Consider the following 25,317-nt stretch of genomic DNA (forward strand, 5'->3'; position numbering starts at 1 on the left):
AGAAATTAGAGATTAGCTACACTGAGGACTTATGGTATAATACTAAGATTAAAATATCAGTCCCAACTTTATTCTATACTTACAAATTGTAACCAATAATGAATCTCTAAATCAATCTTCAAATGTAAGAATGTAAGGACTAAAATAAAACCAACATAGCTGGTTCAATAAAGAGGGTGAAATAAGCTAACATTGAAGAGAATAAAAGCCAGGGAGAGAGGTAAAGGCTTTTGGTGGTCGGAGGTTATGGAAAATCTTCGTTTGAGGACAGAAATGGGGCGGCGTAGAAGTTCCAACTTTGATCCTCCATGGAAGTGGACTCGAAGAAAATAAAAGGTATGTCTATTCAAAATCAATATTCATAATATACCATACACAACAAATTCTTGACATACTTTCATTTTCATAGGAGTGTTTCATGTACAGTCAAACAAACTTCTTTAAATTAAAATCAGAACTGTTCACCCATGTTTACTCGATTCGTAACCATTTCATTTTTAGTGATTAATGGATCTAAGTTGCTTAAACTATACGTACATTTTCATGGAAACATTTATTTCTTACAACTTACTAGAACCATGTGATAAAGCATGCTTGGCAAGCTCTCTCCTCAGAATCTTACCTGCAGGCGATTTAGGGATTGCGTCGATAAAAGAGACTCGTCGAATTTTCTTGTACGGCGCAACCTACAAGATGAAAATGGTACAGTTTTAGAATGTAAGTAAAGACTTGAAAGAAATAGGAGACTATTTGGAAGTTTCTTGAGAGATGAAGCATTGCCTGTTTTGCAATGAAATCAATAACTTGAGCCTCAGACATGTTACTCCCAGGCTTTCTAACAACATAAGCCATAGGAATCTCTCCAGCTTCTTCATCAGGATATCTGCTCAACAACAGAAATAAAAACATCATCTAGAAAGTTTGGTCTAACAAATTTCATTCCTCACAAGTTTCAACGATTTACTAAACAGCAGAAGACAGAAAGATGTATACGGTATCACGGCAGCATCAATAATTTCGGGGTTTGATTGAAGCAAATGTTCCAATTCTGCTGGTGGGACCTGAACTTTGTTCCAAACAGAATAGAATTTATGGTCACTAAAGAGGGACGAACTAAGAAACTGTTTGGATTGACTTTTAAGTGTTTAAAATAGAGATAATAATGAAAGACAACGCTCGTAATCATATTTTTGAGACTTCTGTCACCTGATAAGCCTTGTACTTGATCAATTCTTTTAATCTATCAACAATGTAGAGGAATCCATCTGAATCAAAATAGCAAAGATCACCAGTTTTTAGCCATCCATCTGGATCCAAGGTTTCAGTAGTTGCCTTGTCATCTCCGACATAACCTGCATCAAACAACATTCGATGATCTGTTTATCGAACCCCTGACCTGTTTGGTCGATAATGCAGTGCATTAATTACTTGAATTATACTCAAGTTAACAAATAGAACGAGAATTAAATCCAAGATGATAGTTACAAATCTAGTATGCATATATAACAAACATATAACACGCTTCCTTCATCACTTCATTAGCCATTCAGTAGTCACAAGTTCAAATGGACATAATGGTCTTTTCTACGCTAAGGTTTCATGAATCATATTAGATAAATATGGAGTTTTATTTCAAAACAAGTTAACAATGAGAAGAGAATTATGAGATTTTTATATCTTTTCAATGAAGAATCTTCAACAAGTGTGAACCGGAGTCCAAATATATTGAGTGTTTCAAAGCATTGAATATGATGAGTAGAACAGAGCATTGCTCACCTTTCATGATCGTTGGACCTCGCAGCCAAAGCTCTCCTTTGTGGTTAGGAAGTAAGGCATCTCCAGACGCAGGATCCACTATCTTGGCTTCCATATTTCCAGATAAGCGACCTACTGATTTCGTGTTGCTAATTTCCTCGGGATCCATAGTTCTCGATGCCCCTGCTGTACTCTCTGTCAAGCCATATCCCTACTCAAGAAAACACAACAATGTCAAGCCATATTCCTATCCTAGTTCTTCTTTAAATGCCTCAGAATTCAGAAATTTGAACTAATGTGTATTTGGGACTCCTTTAACCAAGAGAAGAAAGTTAAAATTTCTCATGATAGAATTAATGGAATAACTTTCCATCAATATCTAAAAATAAATACAAGTGATCAAAGTTACTAAACATCTTTCAAATGTCATTTTTTAGAGTATGATTGAGTGACATATTTGAACTATAGACATTTTAATCGCTAATACATATGGTTAGTTGAGCTAATACTCCTATAGTTAAACTAACAATAAATTTGTTTGATATTTGCAAAATTGTTATATAGTTTAATTATATGGACTAGTTTTAAGTTTTATTGAAATTATGAAAACTAAATTCAAACATATGAGAGTAGAATTAAAATAGAATGAGTTTCAAACCACATGAACCAAACTAAACTGGTGATTTGATCTATTAGTATTTCAGATTTTTTTTGGTTAATACTATTTTGATTTTGGATTTTGAGTTTGGTTCTATATACTTCTAATACTTCCAAATTAGTTCCATATTTTTAGTAATCTTAAAACTATTCCTCAATCATTAACTATAATTTTATTAAAAAAAACAATTCTCATCTATTTCACTTTTAGGAATTAAAATGTATGCCTATATATAGTATTGTCTTGAATAAAAATGGTTATAATGCTTTTGCCACCGTCAAATAACAATTAATTACAAACTCAAAATGAAAAAGTTTAAGATTTAGAACTAAAAGTTTGGGCCCTTCTAAAGATAAACATAGAGGATAAAAATGGAATCTAACCCAAGGTAAGAATAAAAGTGTTAGCTCTTAAGTTGTACTATGTCATAATGAATCTTTAAAACTTGTCAATTCTTCTTAAACTCATACCAACCTTCCTTTCATAAAAACCTAATACTAAATTAAAATATATTTTAAACATACGTGAAGTTTATCAATTTTTTAACCTTAGTGTTTAGACTTCATTAAATATTAGTATATTACCATCTTAACCCTATATTTTAACAAAGATTTTTTAATATAATTAAAATAAAAAGAACTTCGTGATTACTAACACATCATACCAAATTTAATCATATACTCAAAATTAAAATGTAATTACATAACTTTTTTTTTTTATTGTTTTGTTAACACACTATGAGAAAAGTGATTGACAATAACATGTTAAGTGAGGAAGATTAGGTTTAAACCTTTCTAACATTTGGGAGGTGATTTCTCTCTTTTACAAAAAGAGTTGAATTTGGATAGTAAAGAATTGTTCTAAATTCACACCATTGGAGGAAGAAATAAGGCCTATAATTAATAGAGGTATTAAAAATATTCCATCAACTCTCTCTACTATTTATGTTCGATCATGAATTCATTTAGTATAGGTTTAGAGGTTTGAGTCTCTCAACTTTATTGTGTTTATATATATTATACATATAAAAAGAAGCTATTTAATGAGTTCCATTTCAACCACGTTAAAATCTCACAAATTATATACATTCGTTTTAATATTTAATTTTTTTTATTAGTTTTTAAAATTTCTTCTTTACTTCTCCCAAATTTCTTATTCAACTTTACTCCTAATTTATGAGTTATGTTTTGTAATTCATTTTCTACTCTTTTTGTTATTTTATTTTTATTCATTTTTGTTATTTTATCTTTATACATTTTGTTTTTCTATTTCAAATCATTTTTATATTTTTTTGTATTAATTAATTAATTTTATTAATTCTTAAAACAATCTATAGATCTTAAATAAACCTGTCGAGTGGTTTAAGTTATAATATTATTATTATTATATGTTAATATCTTTTTTATTTATTATCGTTACAATATTATGTTGTTGTATCTTTAATTTGAAATCTAAATCAATAAATATTTTAAAAGGTCACTATCTCCTCAGAAGAAACGTAATAAAAAGTTACATCATGTACTTTTCATATATATATATACATGTGTTTACTAAACTATAAAGTCTTCTATCAATAAATTTTCTAGATTCGTCCTTATTTGAGTTATTGAGTTCAAATAAATAAAAATTTTACCGGTTTGGTTGGCTTATTTGTGTATAGGTTTAAAGTTTAATTAAGTATGATAAATAAAAAAAATAGGTGACCGATAAAAGATAGAAGGGTTGGATTTGAAAAAAATTCAAAAGAAGATTTGTTTTTGAACTTCAAATGGTTTACCAAAAGATGGACTGTCCATCAATAATTAGTTAGAATCTAAACAATTGAGGTTAAAGTTGAAAAAGTGAGTAACACCCTACAAATTAAATATTGAGGAAAAGTATTTGTACTAACCTGGACAATTTCAACGCCGGGTAATTTCTGATGGAATTTATCGATCACTTCTTTCCCAAGCGGAGCGCCGCCGCATCCCAACATTTGAAGAGAACTCAGATCATATTTCCCCACCAGTTCCGATTTCGCCATCGCCACCACTAGCGGCGGCGAAACTGGAATGTACTTAACCCTGTACTTCTCCACTGCTCTTAGCATCCCTTCGAATTCGAATCTCTCCATCAAAACCAACGTATCTCCTCGTGAAACCGCTCGAACCAACATTACGAATCCGAAAATATGAAACAAAGGCAAAGGACACAGAACAACCGGATGCGGTTCCATTTCTCCTTCCTGGATCTCCAATTGAAGAGAATTAGGCCCTGCGTTCACCGCAATAAGGTTCCGATGACTCAGTAGCACGCCTTTCACTCGTCCGGTAGTACCTGATGAGTAAAGAATCGCCGCGGAGTCGGATTGATCAATTTTAATGTTGGGGATACCATCGGATCCGTTTGTTTCGGTCAACATAGAGTGGAAATGAGGCGAATCGATGAGAACGGTGCCGAATCGAAGCTTAGGGAGCTTGGAGGCGGTTGAGGATGTAGCGAAGGCAATGACCGGTTTACTGAGTTGAATCTGATGAGAAATTTCTGAAACGGAGCTGGTTGGATTAGCCGGAGAGAGAACGACGCCGAGAGATAACAGAGCGAAATACAACACAGGGATTTGGAGAGAAGTCGGCGCGAGGATAAACGCGACTTGGCCATTGCATAGGGAGGTTAGAGATTTAAGATTCGAGGCGAGGTTTCGAATTTGACGAAGGAAAACGGTGTAGGACAAATGGAGGCCAGAGTTGAAGTCGATGAGAAGGGTGGAGTTTGGAGGGGGAGGAGATGATTGAAGGAGAGAAAAGGCGTGTTGGATGACGGAGAGAGGGTGAGATAATGGTGGAAGTGAGAGCGGTGGACGAAGGCTGTGGAAAATCTTCGTCTGAGGACAGAAACCACTTCGAAGATCAATGGAATGGGGGGAGGTGGTGAAGTTTGAGTTCCGATCTGCCATGGAAGTGGAGTCGAAGAAAGTGATGCTGACTGAGACGGATTATTTTATAATTTAATAGAAAAATGTTTGAATGAAACCTTTTCTTTATATATATTTATATATTAAGTAACGGGTTTAGTTAAAAGAAAAAATAATAATTTGATTATTGGAAGAGATGGATAGACACCTAATTACTTTTTGTGAGTGCTTATTAATTAATTTAAAAGATTTAAAATTAATTAATTAAGGCATTGTTGGATAAACTGATTTTTTTTAAAAAAAAATTAAGTTCATTAGTACTTCTCCACATTTTAATTTTCTCTTTTATTTTCTAAATTAAAAATGATTATTTGGATGCGATCATACGAGCATAGAATAGTACTAAGCTGGACGAAGTGTTTATGTTGCACCCTTAAAAAAAATTAAAAATGATTATTTTACACCTTCATTACACAATAATAATTCACTAAACAATAAAGTAAAAGAAAATTACAAAACACTTTCCAAACTATTTTTAAAAACTTACTAAGTTTGAAAGTTACCTTATTTAGTTTTTGGAAAATATCCAAAAAAAAAAAAAAAAAAAATTCTATCAAATTGTTTTAGTCTTAATTGGTTCTTATAGTATAAGTTAATGTACTCGATTTATAATAGTTTGTGTTTGAATGATAAACTGTTTTAGTTTTGATTATAATATTATATACTTGTAATTGTGGTATTATAGTAAGGAAAAATAGTAAATATTGTCGTAAAACAAAAATTATAAATGTTAAATAATAAGAATGGTAGCAAATAGAAAGTACTCAACCAAATGATGATTTTTAAAAAATATTTACGATACCTAAAGATGATTATTACTGTATTGCATAACTCTCGTCCTAAATGACCCCATAATTTTTTGACTTAAATTTAAACTTTGTGACGTTATTTAAAAATAATATAAACATTTTACTCAATTTACAACTTACAAGCATGGTGGAAAAAACATGAAAAAGTTGTGGTCATTTATCGACCAATTCGTGATTAGAATGCATAACTCATGGTTAAACGGTGTTTGTTTTGATTTTATGTTAGTTATTTTTAACTTCAAAGACTTTTTCATATAAGTATTTCCTTCCAATCAATTTATTTTTTTAATTGGGAAGCTTGAACACAAAACTATAACCATATTTGAGTAACAAGTTTAGAATTAAACTTTGTTTAGTCTCAAAGTACTTCAATGTTTGTATTAAAAACAAAGCATTCAGCCAACAAAATTTGACTTAATAACTTTTTTTAAGCTTTTAACTCATGAAAACACTGACCCACTGACCTCTATTATTAAACTACTTTTCCAAATAATCACATAATCAAATTTGGCATCTTCTAAACAATAATGAGAAGTCCATTTTTGACATCTGAGTTATTGAAATATAAAAAGAGAAGTCGGTATGCCCAACTTGAATTATCTATCACGTGCTTAGTTCATCCAACACATTCCACACAAATATACATTTTCATAGATTCATTTGTATGAAATTAGTAACATGACCTGACTTTGACTACTTAATTTCATATGATTTATGAAAAATTAATTATTGTAAAAAGGAAAAAAATAGTAAGAATGAGGGGTTGAAATTAAGAATGTACAACTTCATTTCCATTTCTCTTCGTTATAGCTTGTTTGAACCTTGGGAGAGAGCATGTTTAACAAGCTCCTTCCTAAGAATCTTCCCGAGAGACGATTTAGGGATAACATTCACAAAAGAAACTTTTCGAATTTTCTTGTATGGTGCAACCTGTAATCATATTAGAATAGTTCAGAATTAGTTTGAAACGACTTTCTAAGTACTTGAAAAGTTAAAATTAATTTTGAGTTGAAACGTACCTGTTTCGCAATGAGATCCATAACTTGAGCTTCGTTGATATTGCTTCCTGGTTGTCTTACCACATAAGCTAATGGAATTTGTCCGGCGTCTTCATCAGGATAGCTGCTCGAGAGGAGTGAAAATAATATCATAAAAGTTTGAGTAAAAAGTATGTTTGGGAGTTGTTACAAAGTAGTTAAAATCACACTCAAGCATTTCTTTATTCATTCAAAATCAATTTAATGTTTGATACTACACTATTGTAAAGAGAGCAACGAATGCATACGGTATCACAGCAGCGTCAAGTATTTCGGGGTGGGATTGAAGCAAATGTTCCAATTCAGCAGGTGGGACCTGGAATTTGTTTAGAACAAACAAAAGGACTTCCAATTACTAAAGATACACTAAGACAACAATAGTAACTTATGGCATTTTATGGTCATATTCTTATCTTGTCAAAAACTGGGAGTAAATTAGTCACCTGGTAAGCCTTGTACTTGATCAATTCTTTTAATCTATCAACGATGTAGAGTAATCCATCAGAATCAAAGTAACAAAGGTCACCAGTCTTTAGCCATCCCTCAGGATGCAAGGTTTCAGCAGTTGCCCTTTCATCTCCAACATAACCTGCATCAAACACCATTTCATATGTTCATCACACAATAAACAACATCATGATTAATGCCTTGTAGCAAAACATCCTATTCTCAAACAGAGCTCTCTAATGAAGAGAGGAATGGGGACAAATTCAGTATTATACAATTAATAATTTATAATACTTCACTTGCTAGATTTCATCCTCATACTGAAGTATAGAAGAAAACACATATAGAAGAGAATATTGCAAACCTTTCATGATTCCTGGACCTCGTATCCAAAGCTCTCCTTTGTGGCCAGGAGGTAAAGCTTCTCCAGATGAAGGATCGACTATTTTGGCTTCCATATTTTCCGATAGGCGACCGACGGAACCTGCTGTACTGCATTCTTCAGGCCCCACAGTTTTTGCTGCTCCTCCTGAACTCTCTGTCAATCCATATCCCTATTCAACAAAACCACGCATCATTCTTTGTTATCATTTTACTTCTTTTTAACTTCAAATAGATTTTAAGTCCTTCCTTAACTATCTTATAACCATCCTAGGATATTGGATTGATTAGAATTGTGTTAAATAATATAATATTAAATTTGTTTTTAACAATGAACTTCATCCTTTGGGTTGGTGACTTAAAGAAAGTATTAAAACACATGGTCGATCATGAGTTCAAGCACCATTGAATCAAGTTTTTAGGCCAATCAGTCATTTAAGAAATTGCATACTTGAACTTTGAACTTTGGTGTGAAGTTACAAATTTTGGTTAAAATTTTTGCCTATCTGAACTTAATTGTGAGAATTTCACAAGCTTTAGAAGTATGCTCATAGCAACAAAACTCATGGAATCAGAACACTTAAGTGGAAAAGTTTGAATTGATAATTTGGTATGAACTTACAAAATAGAGAACTGATTACAAACTAGGAATTGACAGAATGTTATGTTCATCGCATTTATATGATATGAGAAAGCAAAGAACATTGTAACGAGTAACTAAGAAGGGAAAGTGTCTGTTACTAACCTGAATAATTTCTACGTTGGGGAACTTTACATGGAATTTATCGATGACTTCTTTACCAAGAGGAGCACCGCCGCATGCCAAAATTTGAAGAGAACTGAGATCATACTTCGCTGCCAGCTCCGATTTGGCCATGGCCACAATCAGTGGCGGAGAGACCGGAATGTATGTAATCCTATACTTCTCCACTGCTCTTAACATCTTCTCGAAATCGAACTTACGCATCAAAACCAACGTATGGTTCTCTGAAATCGATCGAAATAACATAAAGAACCCGAAAACATGAAACAGAGGTAACAGAGAAAGAGCAACGGGATGTGTCTCAATCTCTCCATCGACGGGCGTTTTATCTAATACTCGAACCCCATTGATCGCCGATATGAGGTTCCGGTGAGAGATTAAAACGCCTTTCACTCGCCCGGTAGTCCCTGAAGAGAATAGAATCGCCGCAGAGTCGTTTTGATTGATTTTTAGATCGAAAATTCCATCGTTTACTCCATCCGATGGTTTACTTTCATTCATCAAAGAAAGAAACTCCGGTGAATCTATCAATACAGTGCCAAGTGGAAGCCTCGGGATCTTAGACGCCGTTGAGGAAGTAGCGAAGGCAATGGCTGGTTTACAGAGACTAACCTGGTGAACAATCTCCGACTCGGAACTGATAGGATTAGCCGGAGAGACAACAACACCGAGAGATAATAAAACGAAATACAACACAGGGATTTGCAGAGAAGTGGGTGAAAGAATAAACGCCACTTGACCATTAGAGAAGGAATAAAGAGCTTTAAGGTTAGAGGTGAGGTTTCGAATTTGATGGAGGAAAAGAGCGTAAGAGACACTGAGGCCAGAGTCGGAGTCGATGAGAACAGCACTGTTGGGCGGAGGAGAAGATGATCGGAGAACAGAAAGGACATGCTCAGCAATGGTAAGTGGCTGAGATAACGGGGGAAGCGATAACGGTGGTCGGAGACTGTTGTAAATCTTGGTTTGAGAACAGAAACCGCTCCGAGGATCAACAGAATGGGTAGCCATTTAAGCGAAATGTTTGATAATGAGTTACAATATGTATCATTTAAAGAAAAAGTATAAACCATGCACATTAATCCTTCCAGTTATTTGATGAAGAGTTTATTTAAGAAAAAATGTTCGATTCCAAAGTGAAAGTGAAAAGTGGAAAAGATTAAAAGTTATTTTATAATATTTCAAAGTATTCTATAAGATATAATGTATTAAAAAATAATTTTACAATCAACCTTAAATTCTTGAATCATACCAAAACTTTGTTTTTAAGCAAGATGCTACTTTCATTTTAAAAATATAACTTTTTTTATTAGGAAGAATTGTATTCGTTAAAGAAAACGTGAAACTTCTATTGGAGGGAAGATTTTAATATATGCACATGAGATAAATTTTTCTAAATCAAATTAAAAATTATTTTTTAAAATATAACCCACATATTATTTGTTAAAGGGATATTTTTAAAAATAGCAAAATAAATTAAAATATTTAGAAGCTATAGAAAAATTTTGGATTCTAGCATTTATAGTCTTCTATCATTGTAGCATGTCATTGACTATAGGGATAAAATTTACTATAATTTCTAAATATTTTGTAAAGTCTACTATTTTTAAAAATTCTCTTTTATTAAAACACTTACTTTATAATTTATTCTAGGAAGGAAAAAAGAAAAAGAAAAACTTAGTCCACTTATCTATACCCACAAGAATAAATTCTTTGTCAGGAATAAAAAGTAAACAAACTTTTCATAGAAAAATGTGATTATCTATTATGCTCTAGTGATACATCACATGGCAAATTTTGGAAAAATGGTTGAGTTTGAAAAAAAAAACAAATACAAATACAAAGTTTTATAGAAAAATGTATGTAGAAGTGATATTTATTTAATTTCAAGAGTTTAGGAGTCTGGTTAAATTATTGAAATTTTCAAACTCTTTAAATTCTAAACTTTATTATAATTTATTGTAAAATCATAATTTTGTTATTGATAAAACTATTGAAAGTTTTAAAACTTTTAAAATTTTAAATAAAATAAATTTAAAGTTTTTATTATTTTTAATTTTTTTTTTCAGACAAAAAAAAGAAGAAGCTACTTTCATATTTCTACCTTTACAGGTTGTATTACCTTTAATTTGAATAATTAGATTCCAGTAAAAGTTATGTAATTCAAACACAATAAATGTGTATTAACCACACTTTACCAAATTATTAATAAAACAATTCTAATGAAAAAAAATATGAGCAAATAATGTATTTTTTCTTGTAATGTCTAAGATTCCTCATTGTTACATTCTTAAAGAAAAAAAAAATGATTTTCATGATTTCATGGTTCAAACATATCTCACAAAAGAAATACATACAAATATATTTAGATCACAGATTTACATTCTAACAAAAAAAAAAAAAAAAAAAAAAAAAAAATATATATATATATATATATATATATATATATATATATATATATATATAATTACATAATTTAAACATCCATGAAAGAATACAAGGAGACATATTTATATATAGAAGTAAATAAATTCAACAAAAATGAAAAATTAAAAGAGAAGCTAAGAATGATCATTTGGTTTTTTTCTTTACATCTTAGTTTTTGTTATGACTTATCACTTTGAATGGAAGAAAAAAATAAAATATTTATACTACAAACTTTTAAAGAGTAGGAAATTGAAAGGTTGGGAGACAGAGAAGAGTTAATATTGTTTCCTATGTTACTTAAGGAAATAAAAAAAAAAAAAAGTAATTAAAAAGTTGTTACCTTTCAGCGAGGTTCAAGGACAACCACGTCGTCGAAAGTGGAAAACAAATTTTTTATAAAATTAATACGATTTTTCGCAACGTGCGTTAGTCAGCAGTGCGTCGCGTAACGTCGAATCGTTTCGTTGAAGGTTGATAATTTCAAATGATCATTTCTCTTTCCTCGACGTCTTGCAGAAGTGCGTCGCCGAAAGGTTATCATACTAAATTAAGGTTTGATGTACCACGACATTGAAGCGACGTGCGTTGCAGAAAATCTTGACCAAAACGAATCGTTCGTGGTAAAGCAAAACAATATCTTAATTAGTACACTTGCGCAACGTTTGTTTTCCATACGTCGCGGAAAGTGGTATTTAGCAACGTACTAACACGAACATTGCGAAAAGTTCAGCAACGCTGACGTTACTTTCAGCGACGTCGTTTCTGGCATCACGAAAGCTTCATTTTCTTGTAGTGTATATGCATAGCTAAGTTAGGGATGTAAGAATTAACTGCATCTTTACATGTTTACCCTATATTTATATGCACTTTCGATCTTCCTCAAGTGAATTTTCATCTTCACATGCTAAATATTGAACTTTTGGAGACAAAATTTAGAGAAAAAGAATAACAAACTAATAGAAGAAAATACTCAATTATATTGGTAGAAAGAAATCAAAGAAGCCCTTTATATATATAGTAATGAAAATTGAAAAAATGTTACAAAAACTTTTGAACTTTCAAGTCTTTAAATTTGGATTGTTAATTAAAATTTTAGATGTAAGATATTTAATTTTTAATTAATTTCTAAAATGTAAATGAAAAACATTAGTCTTCCATAATTAATTATATTAAAAAGATATAATTAAAAATGAATTTACCAAAAAACCAAGAAGTGAATTAAAACACAAAACTCAATAGTATAACTAGAACAAAAAAGTTTCTCCATTCAGACTTTTATATACTATATTTATACCTATATTATATACATAAGATACACAAATAAAATTTATAAACATTAACTTAGATAATAATTAATTTCCTTAAACTATTTTTGATCTTGATTTACGAATTTAATAACAAATACAACAATGAATTTAATTATAACTCTTGAACATATGAACACATAAGAGCTCCTTTTATACCGGTTGGAGGCTTCTTGTAAAAAAAAAAAAAAAAAAAAAAAAAAAAAAAAAAAAAAAAAAAAAAAGGAGAAATTGAGTTATACTCAAAGTTGAAAATGTCAATGAGGTTTTAATTTTACAAAAAATTCCATAGAGATACGAAGGATATTTCTAAAAAATTTATAAAAACAAACAAAATAAAGGATTAAAATTAAGAATGTACAATTCCAATTCCAATTCCATTTCCCTTTATTATAGCTTGCTTGAACCTTGGGAGAGAGCATGTTTAACAAGTTCCCTCCTAAGAATCTTTCCTGCAGGCGATTTAGGGATAGCATTCACAAAAGAAACTCTTCGGATTTTCTTGTATGGTGCAACCTACAACCATATTAGAATAGTTCGGGATAAGTTTGAAATGACTTTCTAAGTGAAAGTTAAAGTTGATTTCGAGTTGAAAGGTACCTTTTTTGCAATGAAATCCATGACTTGAGCTTCGTTGATATTGCTTCCAAGTTGTCTTACCACGTAAGCTAATGGAATTTGTCCCGCGTCTTCATCAGGATAGCTGCTCAAGAGGAGTGAAAATAATATCAGAAAATTTGAGTAAAACTTATGTTTCGAAGTTGTTATAAAGTAGTTAAAATCACAATCAAACAAGTTTGTTTATTAATTCAAAATCAAATATAGAAGAGAGCAAAGAATACACACGGTATCACAGCAGCATCAAGGATTTCGGGGTGGGATTGAAGCAAATGTTCCAATTCGGCAGGTGGGACCTGGAATTTGTTTAAAACAAACAAAAGGACTTCCGATTACTAAAGATACACTAAGGCAACAATAATAACTTATGGCATTTTATGGTCATATTCTTATCTTGTCAAGAACTGGGAGTGAATAAATCACCTGATAAGCCTTGTACTTGATCAATTCTTTTAATCTATCAACGATGTAGAGTAATCCATCAGAATCAAAGTAACAAAGGTCACCAGTCTTTAGCCATCCCTCAGGATGCAAGGTTTCAGCAGTTGCCCTTTCATCTCCAACATAACCTGCATCAAACACCATTTCATATGTTCATCACACAATAAACAACATCATGATTAATGCCTTGTAGCAAAACATCCTATTCTCAAACAGAGCTCTCTAATGAAGAGAGGAATGGGGACAAATTCAGTATTATACAATTAATAATTTATAATACTTCACTTGCTAGATTTCATTCTCATACTGAAGTATAGAAGAAAACACATATAGAAGAGAATATTGCAAACCTTTCATGATTCCTGGACCTCGTATCCAAAGTTCTCCTTTGTGACCAGGAGGTAAAGCTTCTCCAGATGAAGGATCGACTATTTTGGCTTCCATATTTTCGGATAGGCGACCGACGGAACCTGCTGTACTGCATTCTTCAGGCCCCACAGTTCTTGCTGCTGCTCCTGAACTCTCTGTCAATCCATATCCCTATTCAACAAAACCATGCATCATTCTTTGTTATCATTTTACTTGTTTTTAACTTCAAATAGATTTAAGTGCTTCCTTAACTATCTTATAACCATCCTAGGATATTGGATGGATTAGAATTGTGTTAAATAATATAATATTAAATTTGTCTTTTAACAATCAACTTCATCCTTTGGGTTGGTGACTTAAAAGAGAGTATTAAAACACATGGTCAACCATTGAAACTGCATATTTGAACTTTGGTGTGAAGTTACAAATTTTGGTTAAAAACTTTGCCTATCTGAACTTAATTGTGAGAATTCCACAAGCTTTAAAAGTATACTCATAGCAAAAAAAACTCATGGAATCAGAACACTTAAGTGGAAAAGTTTGAATTGATAATTTGGAATGGACTTACAAAATTGAGAACAGATTACAAACTAGGAATTGACAGAATGTTATGTTCATCGCATTTATATGATATGAGAAAGCAAAGAACATTGTAACGAGTAACTAAGAAGGGAAAGTGTCTGTTACTAACCTGAATAATTTCTACGTTGGGGAACTTTACATGGAATTTATCGATGACTTCTTTACCAAGAGGAGCGCCGCCGCATCCCAAAATTTGAAGAGAACTGAGATCATACTTCGCTGCCAGCTCCGATTTGGCCATGGCCACAATCAGTGGCGGAGAAACCGGAATGTATGTAACCCTATACTTCTCCACTGCTCTTAACATCTTCTCGAAATCGAACTTACGCATCAAAACCAATGTATTGCCCTCTGAAATCGATCGAAATAACATAAAGAACCCGAAAACATGAAACAGAGGTAACAGACAAAGAGCAACGGGATGTGGCTCAATCTCTCCATCAACGAGCGTTTTATCTAAGACTTGAAGCCCAGTGATCGCCGTTATGAGGTTCCGGTGAGAGATTAAAACGCCTTTCACTCGCCCGGTAGTCCCTGAAGAGTACAGAATCGCCGCAGAGTCGTTTTGATTGATTTTGAGATCGAAAATTCCATCGTTTACTCCATCCGATGGATTACTTTCATTCATCAAAGAAAGAAACTCCGGTGCATCTATCAATACAGTGCCAAGTGGAGGCCTGGGGATCTTAGACGCCGTTGAGGAAGTAGCGAAGGCAATGGCCGGTTTACAGAGACTAACCTGGTGAGCAATCTCCGATTCGGAACCGATAGGATTAGCCGGAGAAACAACAACACCAAGTGATAATAAAGCGAAATACAGCACAGGGATTTGCAGAGAAGTGGGTGAAAGAATGAACGCCACTTGACCATTGGAGAAGGAATAAAGAGCTTTAAGGTTAGAGGTGAGGTTTCGAATTTGACGGAGGAAAAGAGCGTAAGAGACACTGACACTGGAGTCGGAGTCGATGAGAGCAGGAGTGTTGGGCGGAGGAGGAGATGATCGGAGAACAGAGAGGGCATGCCCAACAACGGTAAGTGGTTGAGATAACGGGGGAAGCGATAACGGTGGTCGGAGACTGTTGTAAATCTTGGTTTGAGAACAGAAACCGCTCCGAGAATCAACAGAATGGGTAGCCATTGATGTGAAATTCAGATTTGTGAAGGAAAAATATGAATGAAATTCGTGGCTGAAGATGATCCAAGTACGCAAATTTTATAGCCACGACGGTGTGGAAATCCGTGCAATAGAATGATTATGCATATACGTAAATAATCTTAATTAATAATTAATTTTCTTCAACATAATTATGATATATGAATTGAATAAAAAATACAACAATTAAAGAAACATACTTTTTATTGTCTTTGATGCCTCCACGTCTCGAACTTTTCCGTTTCTAATGAAACATACTTTTAATCTCTTCACTGGATCCTTCCTTCTTGGGATTAAAAGTTCAACTTTCTATCCTCATAGTTTTTAGTTTTCTACTCTACAAAAATCTATACTCACAAATTTCAACTATTAACAAGTCCAATATCTAACCCTCAAACACAATTGAAGGTTGTGTTTAATCAATTAAGTTCTACAGGTATCCCTCACTAGTTGCTTTCTATCATTTTTTTCTAATATTTGTAATATAATTGACATACATTCGTTTTTTACAGGATTAAAAATGTGTAGAAGATCTGGAACGTACGAATAGAGTTCATTTTATATCCGTTAGAGGCTTCTTATAGAAAAATGAAGAGAAGAGAGTTATACTCAAAGTTTAAAACGTCGATGTCGATGGAAATATCGAGATCTTAATGTTACAAAACTTTGGATAGAAATATAAATTAATATTATCGATAAATATTTTTCACGAAATTGTGAAAACAAAAAGTTAATAATAAATTTAAATTTTATGATTTTTAAACAAGGTAGGACTCCGATTAAAAATAACTATAAGAAAATCGGACTGACCAAACCGAACCCGTTGGTTCAGTTGTTAACCGTTTCGGTCCGATTTAATAAAAGACCGGGAAGATCGTTTCCTTTCGATTGAAACCCTGAAGTAGGGTTTATCGGTTTCAGTTCGTGGAAAGCTGTGTGTGTGGAGTTTCTCTTAATCTCCTAAGCTCAACTGTTCTTGCAAAGTATGCCTCGTACGACGACGCTTGATTGCCCTGGATGTCCTCCGCTTCGTGCCCTAACTTTCGATGTTCTTGGTCTCGTTAAAGGTAATAATGGCAATCTAAACTTTCCAATTTACTCCGTGTCACGATTTTGTCTGAATTTTCTTCTCAATTTGGTTGTTCCGTCACTGGCAGTCATTGAAGCTCGGGGCAAGGAAGGAGAGATCCCCAAAGTTGTTGAGAGATGGGGTGAACCTGATTTCTCCAAATCCGTGCTTGCAGCTTCTCTTGTTGATCGTAAATTCGACCCTGTACGTTTCTTTATTTATTGATTCTTTTCAAATCTTTCATTAACTAGCATACCCTCTCGTGAAGAATTTTTTGTCGTTGTTTGTTGCCATCTAAATTGTTAAAAAATTTGAGTTGTTGTGGATTCATAGTCATTGGGAGTTCTTCGTTCACAATATTTTCTTTTACTGGCCTTACAATTTCTTCTTTTTTGCTATATCTCTACTGGGTTGATGTTTTCCTGTTGGGAGTTTATGTATTTTACTTCTCATTTAAGGTCAACTTAAACCCTACATCACTTTAAGTGCACTAAATCACTTCCTTTCCTTTTTTTTTCATAATTGCAGTTATTAGCTGTTGCCCGAAAAAATGGCCTGGTAAGTTGTACAGATTTATAGTAGTATGAATCAGATGCGCATTTCATTAGTTTTAAATATATTTGTGCACTCTTTGGTTGATCATGTTTCTGCTGTATGCTGCAGATTGAAGTTCTTAATCCTTTGAATGGCAATCTTCATATTGCTATTTCGGACAATACCGATACTTCCCCTCCACCAAAAGATGAAGCTATTGTTGGAATGCATTTATTTTCAAAAGAGGAATTGGAGGTGGAATCTAGGTTATGTATCAGTTTATGATTTATGAGCTTGTTATATTATAATTTGATGGAGCTTTTGTTAACAATGAAATTTCAATCTCTCTTAAACCATCCATGCTGAAATTCCTCATAGTTTGGTTATTTATTTTCAGGAGGTGCACCTTGCTTTCATGTACAACAAAAGGAAATGCAAGCATGAGGTCGATTGGATTTTCTAGTTCATTGTCAAAAGATGCCTCTACCGATCTTGTAAAAACGTGGAAAGTATGTGGTTCTGGTGATGTTACATGTACTAAAGTTGATGGAAGTGAAACCCATGCATTGTTTGGAGGGTGAGTTGAGATCATTTTTGAATTTTTACTGTGATCTTTGCACTGGCATTAACTTTCTTTACCTTTTGTATGCACAGGAAGGGTGTTGAAGTTAATATGTGGAATCTAGAACAGTGTACAAAGATTTGGACAGCAAAAGCAGTATGCTTTTTAGTTCTCATTTGCACATTTGTACAAAGCAGCCAACATAAATGTTTTTTGATATTCTTTTGTAACACTTCGTTTTTATTCAGCCGAAGAAGAACAACCTTGGAATTTTCACACCGACTTGGTTCACTTCAGCAACATTCCTTAGTAAAGATGATCACCGTAAGTTTGCAGCTGGTACAAACAGCCATCAGGTAATTCATATCAGTTTCTCGTGTTAATCAAGTTACAGAATCGGAAATATATATGGAGAATGCAGAATTGCAGGGAGTTACAGAGACAAATTCAAGGGGAAAAGTTTCAAATTAATTGAATAAATAGGGTCTTGATTTCTGTTTCAAATATGATTCACACTTAATTTAGAGCCTTTAAGAGAGGAGAGTGGTCTTCTTTTCACTTTATAACTGGAATTTGTGATTAACTAATTCAGGTTCGATTGTATGACATTTCTGCTCAAAAGAGACCTGTCATCTCATTTGATTTTCGAGAAACTCCTATTAAATCCTTGGCCGAAGATGTTGATGGTAACACAATATTTGTGGGGAATGCGTCTGGTGATCTTGCATCTTTTGATATTCGCAATGGTAAAATTTGTTATTTGCTAGAGATATTGGTTTTTCTGATTTAAGAGTCTGGGTCTTTTATATCTTTCACTTAGTACCCTTGTTTCATAAAGTCCCTTTGGGGACATCCGATAAAATTGGAACGATACTCTTGTTTCATAAAGTTTAATTATTGACTTATATGGGTTCCTCTTATGTTTTATTTATAGAAAATCGGTTGTTTTACAATTGAAGATTGCTACCACATGGTTTATTTAAAGATCCTCATTTCTCTGTATATTATATAGCATATTTGACACGTAGGTGTCATGGTGTCTTAATGTTTGGTCCTTGTTCTGATTTGAGCATCTCTATGCTGGGATTCAGTGGAGTCTATGATCTTTTACCATATCACTGTTGCATGGTCACTTCACTTGATTACCCTTGCAAATTTCTCCCTCATTTTTGTACAGATCTTGCTTCTACCAAACAGAGCTGCAATCTTGACTTACACCTACATCATTAGAAAAGAAAATACCACTAGTTTTTCTAGAGACCTGCAATTCCCAGTCGTATTCAGATGTTTTTGCCTTTAGTCTGAAATCCATTTTCTTCTTGATGTCTTTTGGGAATTGGGATCTATTTGATTGCTCCATGATATTCACGAGTTGTTATAGTCTATGTTGCACTGTTACCTCTATGATAGTTGCAAATCCAGTTGACTGAAGTTTTTATTTAACGGAGTAAATTCAGGCGCAATATCTACTTTTCTTGACTTGCAGGAAAGTTGTTGGGTTGTTTCTTGGGGAAATGTTCTGGGAGCATAAGATCGATCGCCAGGCACCCAGAATTACCAGTCATAGCATCATGTGGTGGGATATATTTTCTACATGACAATTATTTATCATTTCTCTATCTGCTACTACTGCTACACTACTTTTACAGAGACCGTGTTTCTGTGTTTACATGCTTTGAAACATCCATGTAAAATCTACTTATGTGTGACTAGAACAAGAACATGTGTTTCACTTCAAAATGGAATCTGCACTTATATGTGATGTTGAAATCTTTTCCAGGACTAGATAGTTACGTGCGCTTCTGGGATATAAAGACTAGGCAACTTCTGTCCGCGGTAAGTTTTCACACTGAATAGTAAAAATAGGTTGTGTAGATGCATCATTCAGAAGAGAACGATGCTCAAGAAAGTTTTTTCAGACAGTACCAGACAGAACATTTCATAAAAAGATAATGGCAGTCAATCTTAAGAGTTTATTTAAATAATTCGAATTATGTATTTGATGCATTAATGTTAGCTGGGACAATATACCACATTTACATATGTTCATTTGTGTGCAGGTATTCCTAAAACAGCATCTCACTGGTGTCGTCTTTGATTCTCATTTTGTGGAAGAAGGTTAGATTTACTGATCCTCACTTTTCTCCCCAAGTGAACCATCAAATTAATGTTTGCCATCAAAACCATCTCTTATGTCATGTTCTCTTTATTTAGTCATTATCTCGATTCTCATGCATATTTGTCTGAGCAGATGTAACACAAACTGCCGTAGAGTCAATCCAACAGGAAACAGAGGCAGCTCAAACTGTCAGTGAGGAGGAACACATGCCTCGGAAAAGAAAAAAATCATCTAAAGAAGGCGGTGAAGGCGGAAAGAGGAAAGGTAACAAAACCACAGACAAAGAAAGTAAAAAAAGCAGAAGGAAGTCACATGGCGAAACTGAAAGAAAGCAGAAGAAGATGGTTTAGAATATGTTATTCTTGGTTCTTGAGAAAGCAGAAAGGTATTCTTCTTCTGATCTATTCAATTAGCGAATAGTGTTGGAAATTGAGGGTACAAGAAAAAGTTATTTACCTCATCAATGCATTATTTTGGCCTAAACCATGAGTGTTAGATTTGCAGGCTCCATAGTTTTTGGATTTTTGTCCTGCAAAGTAGGAATGATTCCATTAGAAGCAGTTCAAGGAGGGCTCCCATGTAAACTGTTTTTTTTTTAAAAAAAAATTTATACCATAGTTTTTAGATTTGCCCCTTCATTTTAGGCCTAATTATTGGAAAATTGTTGAGGAGAATTCAGGAAGTCCATGGAATATTATTGTTTTTCATATAGTAAAATATAACACCGGTTTGTATTTTTGAAAGACACATGTAATTATCAGTATCAGTAGTGATGGAGTGGTTTATGAAGATGACGAACAACCCTAATAGACATCAAGTTAACTTTTTCAAATTGATGAAAGTACTTGAGACCATCAATTGATTGAATTTTTCCGTTGTCATTTTTTATTTCTCTGGTAATTTCTGTTGTTGAGTGAAGTTTATAGATATAATTCTCGAGATGATATTCTCTAAAGTTTTGTTTGGAAAGTTAATAATTACGTTTCAAACAAAGAAAAAACATCATCAATATTTTAAAACGGAATTCGGGAGAAATTCTTGGTTTTAATTTACGTTTTATTTTTCTTTTTCCTTTTCTTCTTTATATTAAAACCAAAGGTTGATATCTTAATTGTGCCTTTTATTTAGGCTTTGAAAAATTTCTATAAAAAAGAAAAAAATTAATTATAACTTTATTTATTTATTTTTTGGAACAAATTTCAAAAATGGGGAGGATAGAAAAACATTTAAATTTATTAAACTTAAATCTATTAGTATCCAAAATTAATTAAATTTGTTGTTTGATTTCTCATAGTCAATATAACAAGATCGTGGAAAGGATCTAACAAAATCTGGATTCAAATGGGTAAAATTAATTTCAATTATAATCATTTTAAAAATATTCATGGAATTTAAAATTAGAAACGAAACTTTAATTGTCACTTAAAAGCTAAATTATAGATTTGATGATCATGGTTTGGAAAAAAAAAGAAGAAGCTAGTCCCATTATTTTAAAAGCTAGAATTTAGTTAATTATTACTTTGATAAAAGCTTATTATTAGTTCATATAGTGATGACAACTAATTTATAACTATAGATTACGAGGGCTAACTTCTAGCTTTTTACAAGTCATCAAATATTGAATTTCATTACCATAACATGAAGATCCACTTAGAAGTTTCAAGAGCCAAAAAGGATGAATGTCAACCTAAATGGCACCCTCTAAAGCATTGTTTGTAGAGGGAGGATATTTTGTAATTTGTCTATATATATATAAAAGATGAAAATATTCCAAATTTAAATTTCTTATGATCCTATAGGTATTATTGTAGGTTGAAGAACTGAACCTATGATATTTAGATAGTAGGGTCAGAGACCATGTCAATACCATTAAGTCAAGCTCACTTTAACTTTAACATAAAGTCTATTGAAAAAATGAAAGGTACAAAATGAACTATTTGCATTTGATTTTTTTTAATAGATTCGTTTCGGAAGTGCATGAATATAATAGTTCAGTTGAGACTAAGCCTTCTTGGCCTTCGAAAATAGAGAAGTTGCATTGATTAGCATTCCAAGATGGAGTTACAATTACAATGCAGTTTTATTGAATTGAATTGAAGGTTTTAAATGATAAGAGAAGCAGTTTTAGTGTTAGCTTTGGCACATACATTCTGGCATAGGATATGCAATAATATCACGATCTTTCCTCTTTGTTCTTCGCTCAGGTTTCCCCATACATCCTTTATGCAGCTTCCTCACTATTGTTCCTAGCTCTGTTTCACTTATCGATGCATCATCGAAGTATTCGAGCATCGCTCTTTTGTTCGGCTTTATGTACTTTCTATGTCCCACATATGCTCGATGCCCCTATCGCCAAAAACAAACACGTTAAGAAATCAACAAATACGCGATAAATAACCGATACAATTTTAACAATACGTTAGCTACAACAGCTAACGATCAAATGAAGATCAGAGTTGTTTTAGTTAGAGAGAAAATTTTGATGGGTTTTTAAACTTTCACAAACAAGATTGAGTTGGATGACCTGCATAGCTCGACCCATGTTTCCGCCATGGGACGGCATGAAGACATCGCTGCTCAAGGACACAATGTAATCAATGGCAGCCATGGCAGATGACTTGTTGATGAAGGGTGAGAGCTCTCCTTCTCTTGATAATGTGTACTTTGTTACAATATTTGGGAATTCTGCAATAAGTGGTTGCAAAGCCTTCTTTCCTCCAAAGGGCTCTCCCCCTGCAGTGTAAATCCTTGCTTGTTTTGGAGCTCCAAGAGCCTTTAGAAGCCTATTTTTTATCATCACCAAACAAATAAGTTTGCTTTCTTATTCAAAACTTCTCAAGTCTTAGTTTCATTGTTTTACCTTGCAATTTCCAAAGCGTTTAGAGGGCATAATCCGGCACGTCTACGCTGAATGTGACTCATGTTTATCCTTCCCGTCAGATACTCGGGCTGAGAATTCCGAGTTTCGGCAATGATGGCGTCATAATCCGAACCTAAACCAGTAGGGCAACCAGATCTAACCCAAACATCCTTCTCTAAGCGGAGATGGATGGCTATATATGGTCCCTCAATCCACATTCTCCTAGTTAGCTGGTTTCCAAGCTCTTGAATTGCAGCTGCAAATTTTAGTGCATGGAATGCGACCTGACCATAGAAAGTGCAAGAGAGAAGGTTTAAGTAAAGATGAAGTAATTTACTCAAATGGTCAGCTCACAGATTCAATGCTTTTATGATTGAGTTAAATTAAGTTTTCAACTTTACCTTACATTTGAGCTTTTGCAGGTCAAAAGAAAGGTTTTTGGTGAGTTTCGAATCCAACCCACTTAGTACAAGAACCCTTTCTTTATAGAGCTACAAGAAAGAACAGAAAGTCTTAACAATTTAAAGGCCACAAGTCTTAGCAAACATGTTGGAAAAGATTCTCACCTGTGTTAAAAATTTTGAACGAATCCAATGAGGAGAAATATCATGGGGAATCTTGGTCTCTTTTGACTTGAAATGCTTGAATGGAAGAGACGACACAACTCGAACATCGGCTCGTAATGTCTTCTTGAAATGTTCAACATCGAAAATGTCCGAGAATTTACTGAGAATTAGCAAAACCCCATTTCTAGAAACACCCAGAAAAAAAACAAAAAGAAATGAACAGAACAGAGAAAAAGTAACAAAAATCACTTGCCTTTCATCTTTCCATACGAGGTTAACCTTCAAAACAGGGACGATCAAAGCAGCTTCAAGAATCCTGGCAATTACAACAGCATCAGCAATTTGGTTTCTCTGCTGATTCAATCCACCCGAAACCATCACCATCAAGAATCTTCTCTTCTCTTTAGAGATCTTGGCAGATGCCTTCCTATATTCAAAGCTGAAATCTAGGCAAGGCCTATAGCCTTCTCCATCAGGTTGTTTCCAAAACTCTGTTTCTTCATAAGAGAGATTGGAAGAAACTCCATGGGCTGGCATTGGAACAATGACACCGGTTGACAACTTGGGCAATTCCTGGTGGGTTGAAGAAGCCACTGGAGAGAGAAGTGAGAGGAGAAGACGAGATTGAGAAGACAAAGACGTTGAAGAGAAGGAAATTGGGGATTTTGGAGAACAGGAGTCTGAAAATGGGGATGAGTAAAGAAAATTAATGGTGGAGATTCCCAAGAAAGCAAGAGAAGTAAGGACAGACAGAAAGAAGAGAGAAAGATAAGGGTTTAGAGTTCGGGGGATTTTCTTGGGGTAGAAGAAAGAAACAAGAATGGTGAGTGAAAGCAAATCAAAGAATGGTGGTGGGTTTAGAGATGAAAAGGAGCTTTTGATGTTTCTTGGTCTGGCCATGGTGGAGTGTTTCATAGTCTCTGCAACTCTACGAGTCTTCCAAGAAGAGAAAGATAGTGAGAAGTGGGGTTTTAATTGAGAAGTGTTGAAGGATGACAGTTTTTTCAGTTGAGGGATGAGCTTTTGAATTTGGCGGCAAACCAATAGAAAATAATTTTCAAAACCACCGTTTTAATCAACCAATGAACTTATCTCAGCCTTGCCTACTGAGAAAAATTATATATATATTTGTTGGTAAATCACTTTAGATGAAAGTCCATTCTCGGGCGGGTAATTTAGTTGAATAATATTAAAGATGGAAGTTTAAGTATTGTTATTATGTAATGTTTTTTTTAACTCGTCAAGTTAGCTCAAAGTTAACACTAACGTAATATTGATGATTATGGTTCAATTAATAGTTCGCTGGACAGAAAATCAATATATGGAAGCTTAAGGAAAAAAGGATATGAAATTGAGATGGTTGCATGACTAATTGGACTAAACATATGATTGATGATTTTCTTGATCATGTAAAGAGCATTAGTCATGCCGTGATGGCTTCCATCAAAGCTAAGGTAGTACGAGTGTGAAATCAACTTCACTAGCTTGACATAATCACATGGATTTAATGGTACATATCAACTTGTCTATGCAATATATAATGTATGACTTCTTGATCTATGAGAGTTCATTTCATACTACGATCCTGTAGGAAGATGAGCCATGAACAAAGGGAACTAATCTTTTTCCAGTAGTTTGAAAATGCCATTTATCAAAGAATGCTATCTTTGTTCCATTTAAAATAATTTTTTTATCTTTTCATTTTTCACGTTTCTCCAGCATTGCAATGTGTGTAGTACAACAATAAGATTAAAATATACATAAATATTTTCATTTGATTTCATCACCTGCCTAACTATATCAATGGATAGATTTCATCAAACTCAATAATTTCATCTGCCACATTACAGAAGGCAGATCTCTTCAACATACATAATACTAAGAATAAAAATAAAGGGAAAAAGAAGTTC

General features: G+C 33.4%; 5 protein-coding genes across 5 annotated transcripts; 1 reads left to right on the forward strand and 4 right to left on the reverse strand.

Annotated features, from left to right (window-relative positions):
- Positions 1-320: 320 nt before the first annotated feature.
- Positions 321-5,406, reverse strand: LOC101213796 (4-coumarate--CoA ligase-like 9). Its single transcript, XM_011653701.2, has 6 exons — positions 4,305-5,406; positions 1,777-1,966; positions 1,207-1,352; positions 994-1,061; positions 781-883; positions 321-686 (listed from the first exon to the last, which is right to left on the reverse strand). The coding sequence occupies exons 1-6, from the start codon at positions 5,346-5,348 to the stop codon at positions 561-563; spliced, it is 1,677 nt and encodes a 558-aa protein (XP_011652003.1). The 5' UTR covers positions 5,349-5,406; the 3' UTR covers positions 321-560.
- A 1,267-nt stretch (positions 5,407-6,673) lies between these two features.
- Positions 6,674-9,921, reverse strand: LOC105434971 (4-coumarate--CoA ligase-like 9). The gene is made up of 6 exons (XM_011653710.2): positions 8,786-9,921; positions 8,024-8,213; positions 7,656-7,801; positions 7,461-7,528; positions 7,195-7,297; positions 6,674-7,105 (listed from the first exon to the last, which is right to left on the reverse strand). Exons 1-6 carry the CDS (start codon positions 9,812-9,814, stop codon positions 6,980-6,982), a joined length of 1,662 nt encoding a protein of 553 aa, XP_011652012.2. The 5' UTR covers positions 9,815-9,921; the 3' UTR covers positions 6,674-6,979.
- Positions 9,922-12,748: 2,827 nt separating this feature from the next.
- On the reverse strand, positions 12,749-15,783 carry LOC101211791 (4-coumarate--CoA ligase-like 9). The gene is made up of 6 exons (XM_004152543.3): positions 14,654-15,783; positions 13,944-14,133; positions 13,576-13,721; positions 13,381-13,448; positions 13,135-13,237; positions 12,749-13,050 (listed from the first exon to the last, which is right to left on the reverse strand). Exons 1-6 carry the CDS (start codon positions 15,680-15,682, stop codon positions 12,925-12,927), a joined length of 1,662 nt encoding a protein of 553 aa, XP_004152591.3. The 5' UTR covers positions 15,683-15,783; the 3' UTR covers positions 12,749-12,924.
- Positions 15,784-16,569: 786 nt separating this feature from the next.
- On the forward strand, positions 16,570-20,862 carry LOC101214043 (WD repeat-containing protein 74). Its single transcript, XM_011653714.2, is given in 13 exon segments — positions 16,570-16,764; positions 16,855-16,970; positions 17,295-17,324; positions 17,430-17,566; positions 17,698-17,877; positions 17,955-18,018; positions 18,111-18,218; positions 18,455-18,608; positions 19,349-19,438; positions 19,643-19,698; positions 19,923-19,980; positions 20,114-20,269; positions 20,272-20,862. Coding segments are annotated over 13 exon segments (1,266 nt in total). The 5' UTR covers positions 16,570-16,682; the 3' UTR covers positions 20,307-20,862.
- A 1,130-nt stretch (positions 20,863-21,992) lies between these two features.
- Positions 21,993-25,177, reverse strand: LOC101212029 (O-fucosyltransferase 37). Its single transcript, XM_031886086.1, has 5 exons — positions 23,408-25,177; positions 23,243-23,332; positions 22,842-23,125; positions 22,506-22,764; positions 21,993-22,327 (listed from the first exon to the last, which is right to left on the reverse strand). The coding sequence occupies exons 1-5, from the start codon at positions 24,320-24,322 to the stop codon at positions 22,112-22,114; spliced, it is 1,764 nt and encodes a 587-aa protein (XP_031741946.1). The 5' UTR covers positions 24,323-25,177; the 3' UTR covers positions 21,993-22,111.
- Positions 25,178-25,317: the final 140 nt, after the last annotated feature.

Source organism: Cucumis sativus, chromosome 1 (genome assembly GCF_000004075.3).
Source record: "Cucumis sativus cultivar 9930 chromosome 1, Cucumber_9930_V3, whole genome shotgun sequence".
Lineage (NCBI taxonomy): Eukaryota > Viridiplantae > Streptophyta > Magnoliopsida > Cucurbitales > Cucurbitaceae > Cucumis > Cucumis sativus.

Coding starts and splice junctions, on each gene's coding strand:
- LOC101213796 (XM_011653701.2), bottom strand. CDS start 5,348: ATGGCAGATCGGAACTCAAACTTCACCACCTCCCCCCATTCCATTGAT. Junction 1,967..4,304: donor CCGGCGTTGAAATTGTCCAG/GTTAGTACAAAT, acceptor TTTCTTGAGTAG/GGATATGGCTTGACAGAGAG. Junction 1,353..1,776: donor AGGTCCAACGATCATGAAAG/GTGAGCAATGCT, acceptor TGTTTGATGCAG/GTTATGTCGGAGATGACAAG.
- LOC105434971 (XM_011653710.2), bottom strand. CDS start 9,814: ATGGCTACCCATTCTGTTGATCCTCGGAGCGGTTTCTGTTCTCAAACC. Junction 8,214..8,785: donor CCAACGTAGAAATTATTCAG/GTTAGTAACAGA, acceptor TTTGTTGAATAG/GGATATGGATTGACAGAGAG. Junction 7,106..7,194: donor TGGATCTCATTGCGAAACAG/GTACGTTTCAAC, acceptor ATATGATTACAG/GTTGCACCATACAAGAAAAT.
- LOC101211791 (XM_004152543.3), bottom strand. CDS start 15,682: ATGGCTACCCATTCTGTTGATTCTCGGAGCGGTTTCTGTTCTCAAACC. Junction 13,238..13,380: donor CTTGATGCTGCTGTGATACC/GTGTGTATTCTT, acceptor CCTCTTGAGCAG/CTATCCTGATGAAGACGCGG. Junction 13,051..13,134: donor TGGATTTCATTGCAAAAAAG/GTACCTTTCAAC, acceptor ATATGGTTGTAG/GTTGCACCATACAAGAAAAT.
- LOC101212029 (XM_031886086.1), bottom strand. CDS start 24,322: ATGAAACACTCCACCATGGCCAGACCAAGAAACATCAAAAGCTCCTTT. Junction 23,333..23,407: donor GTTCAAAATTTTTAACACAG/GTGAGAATCTTT, acceptor TCTTTCTTGTAG/CTCTATAAAGAAAGGGTTCT. Junction 22,328..22,505: donor ACATGGGTCGAGCTATGCAG/GTCATCCAACTC, acceptor TTTTGGCGATAG/GGGCATCGAGCATATGTGGG.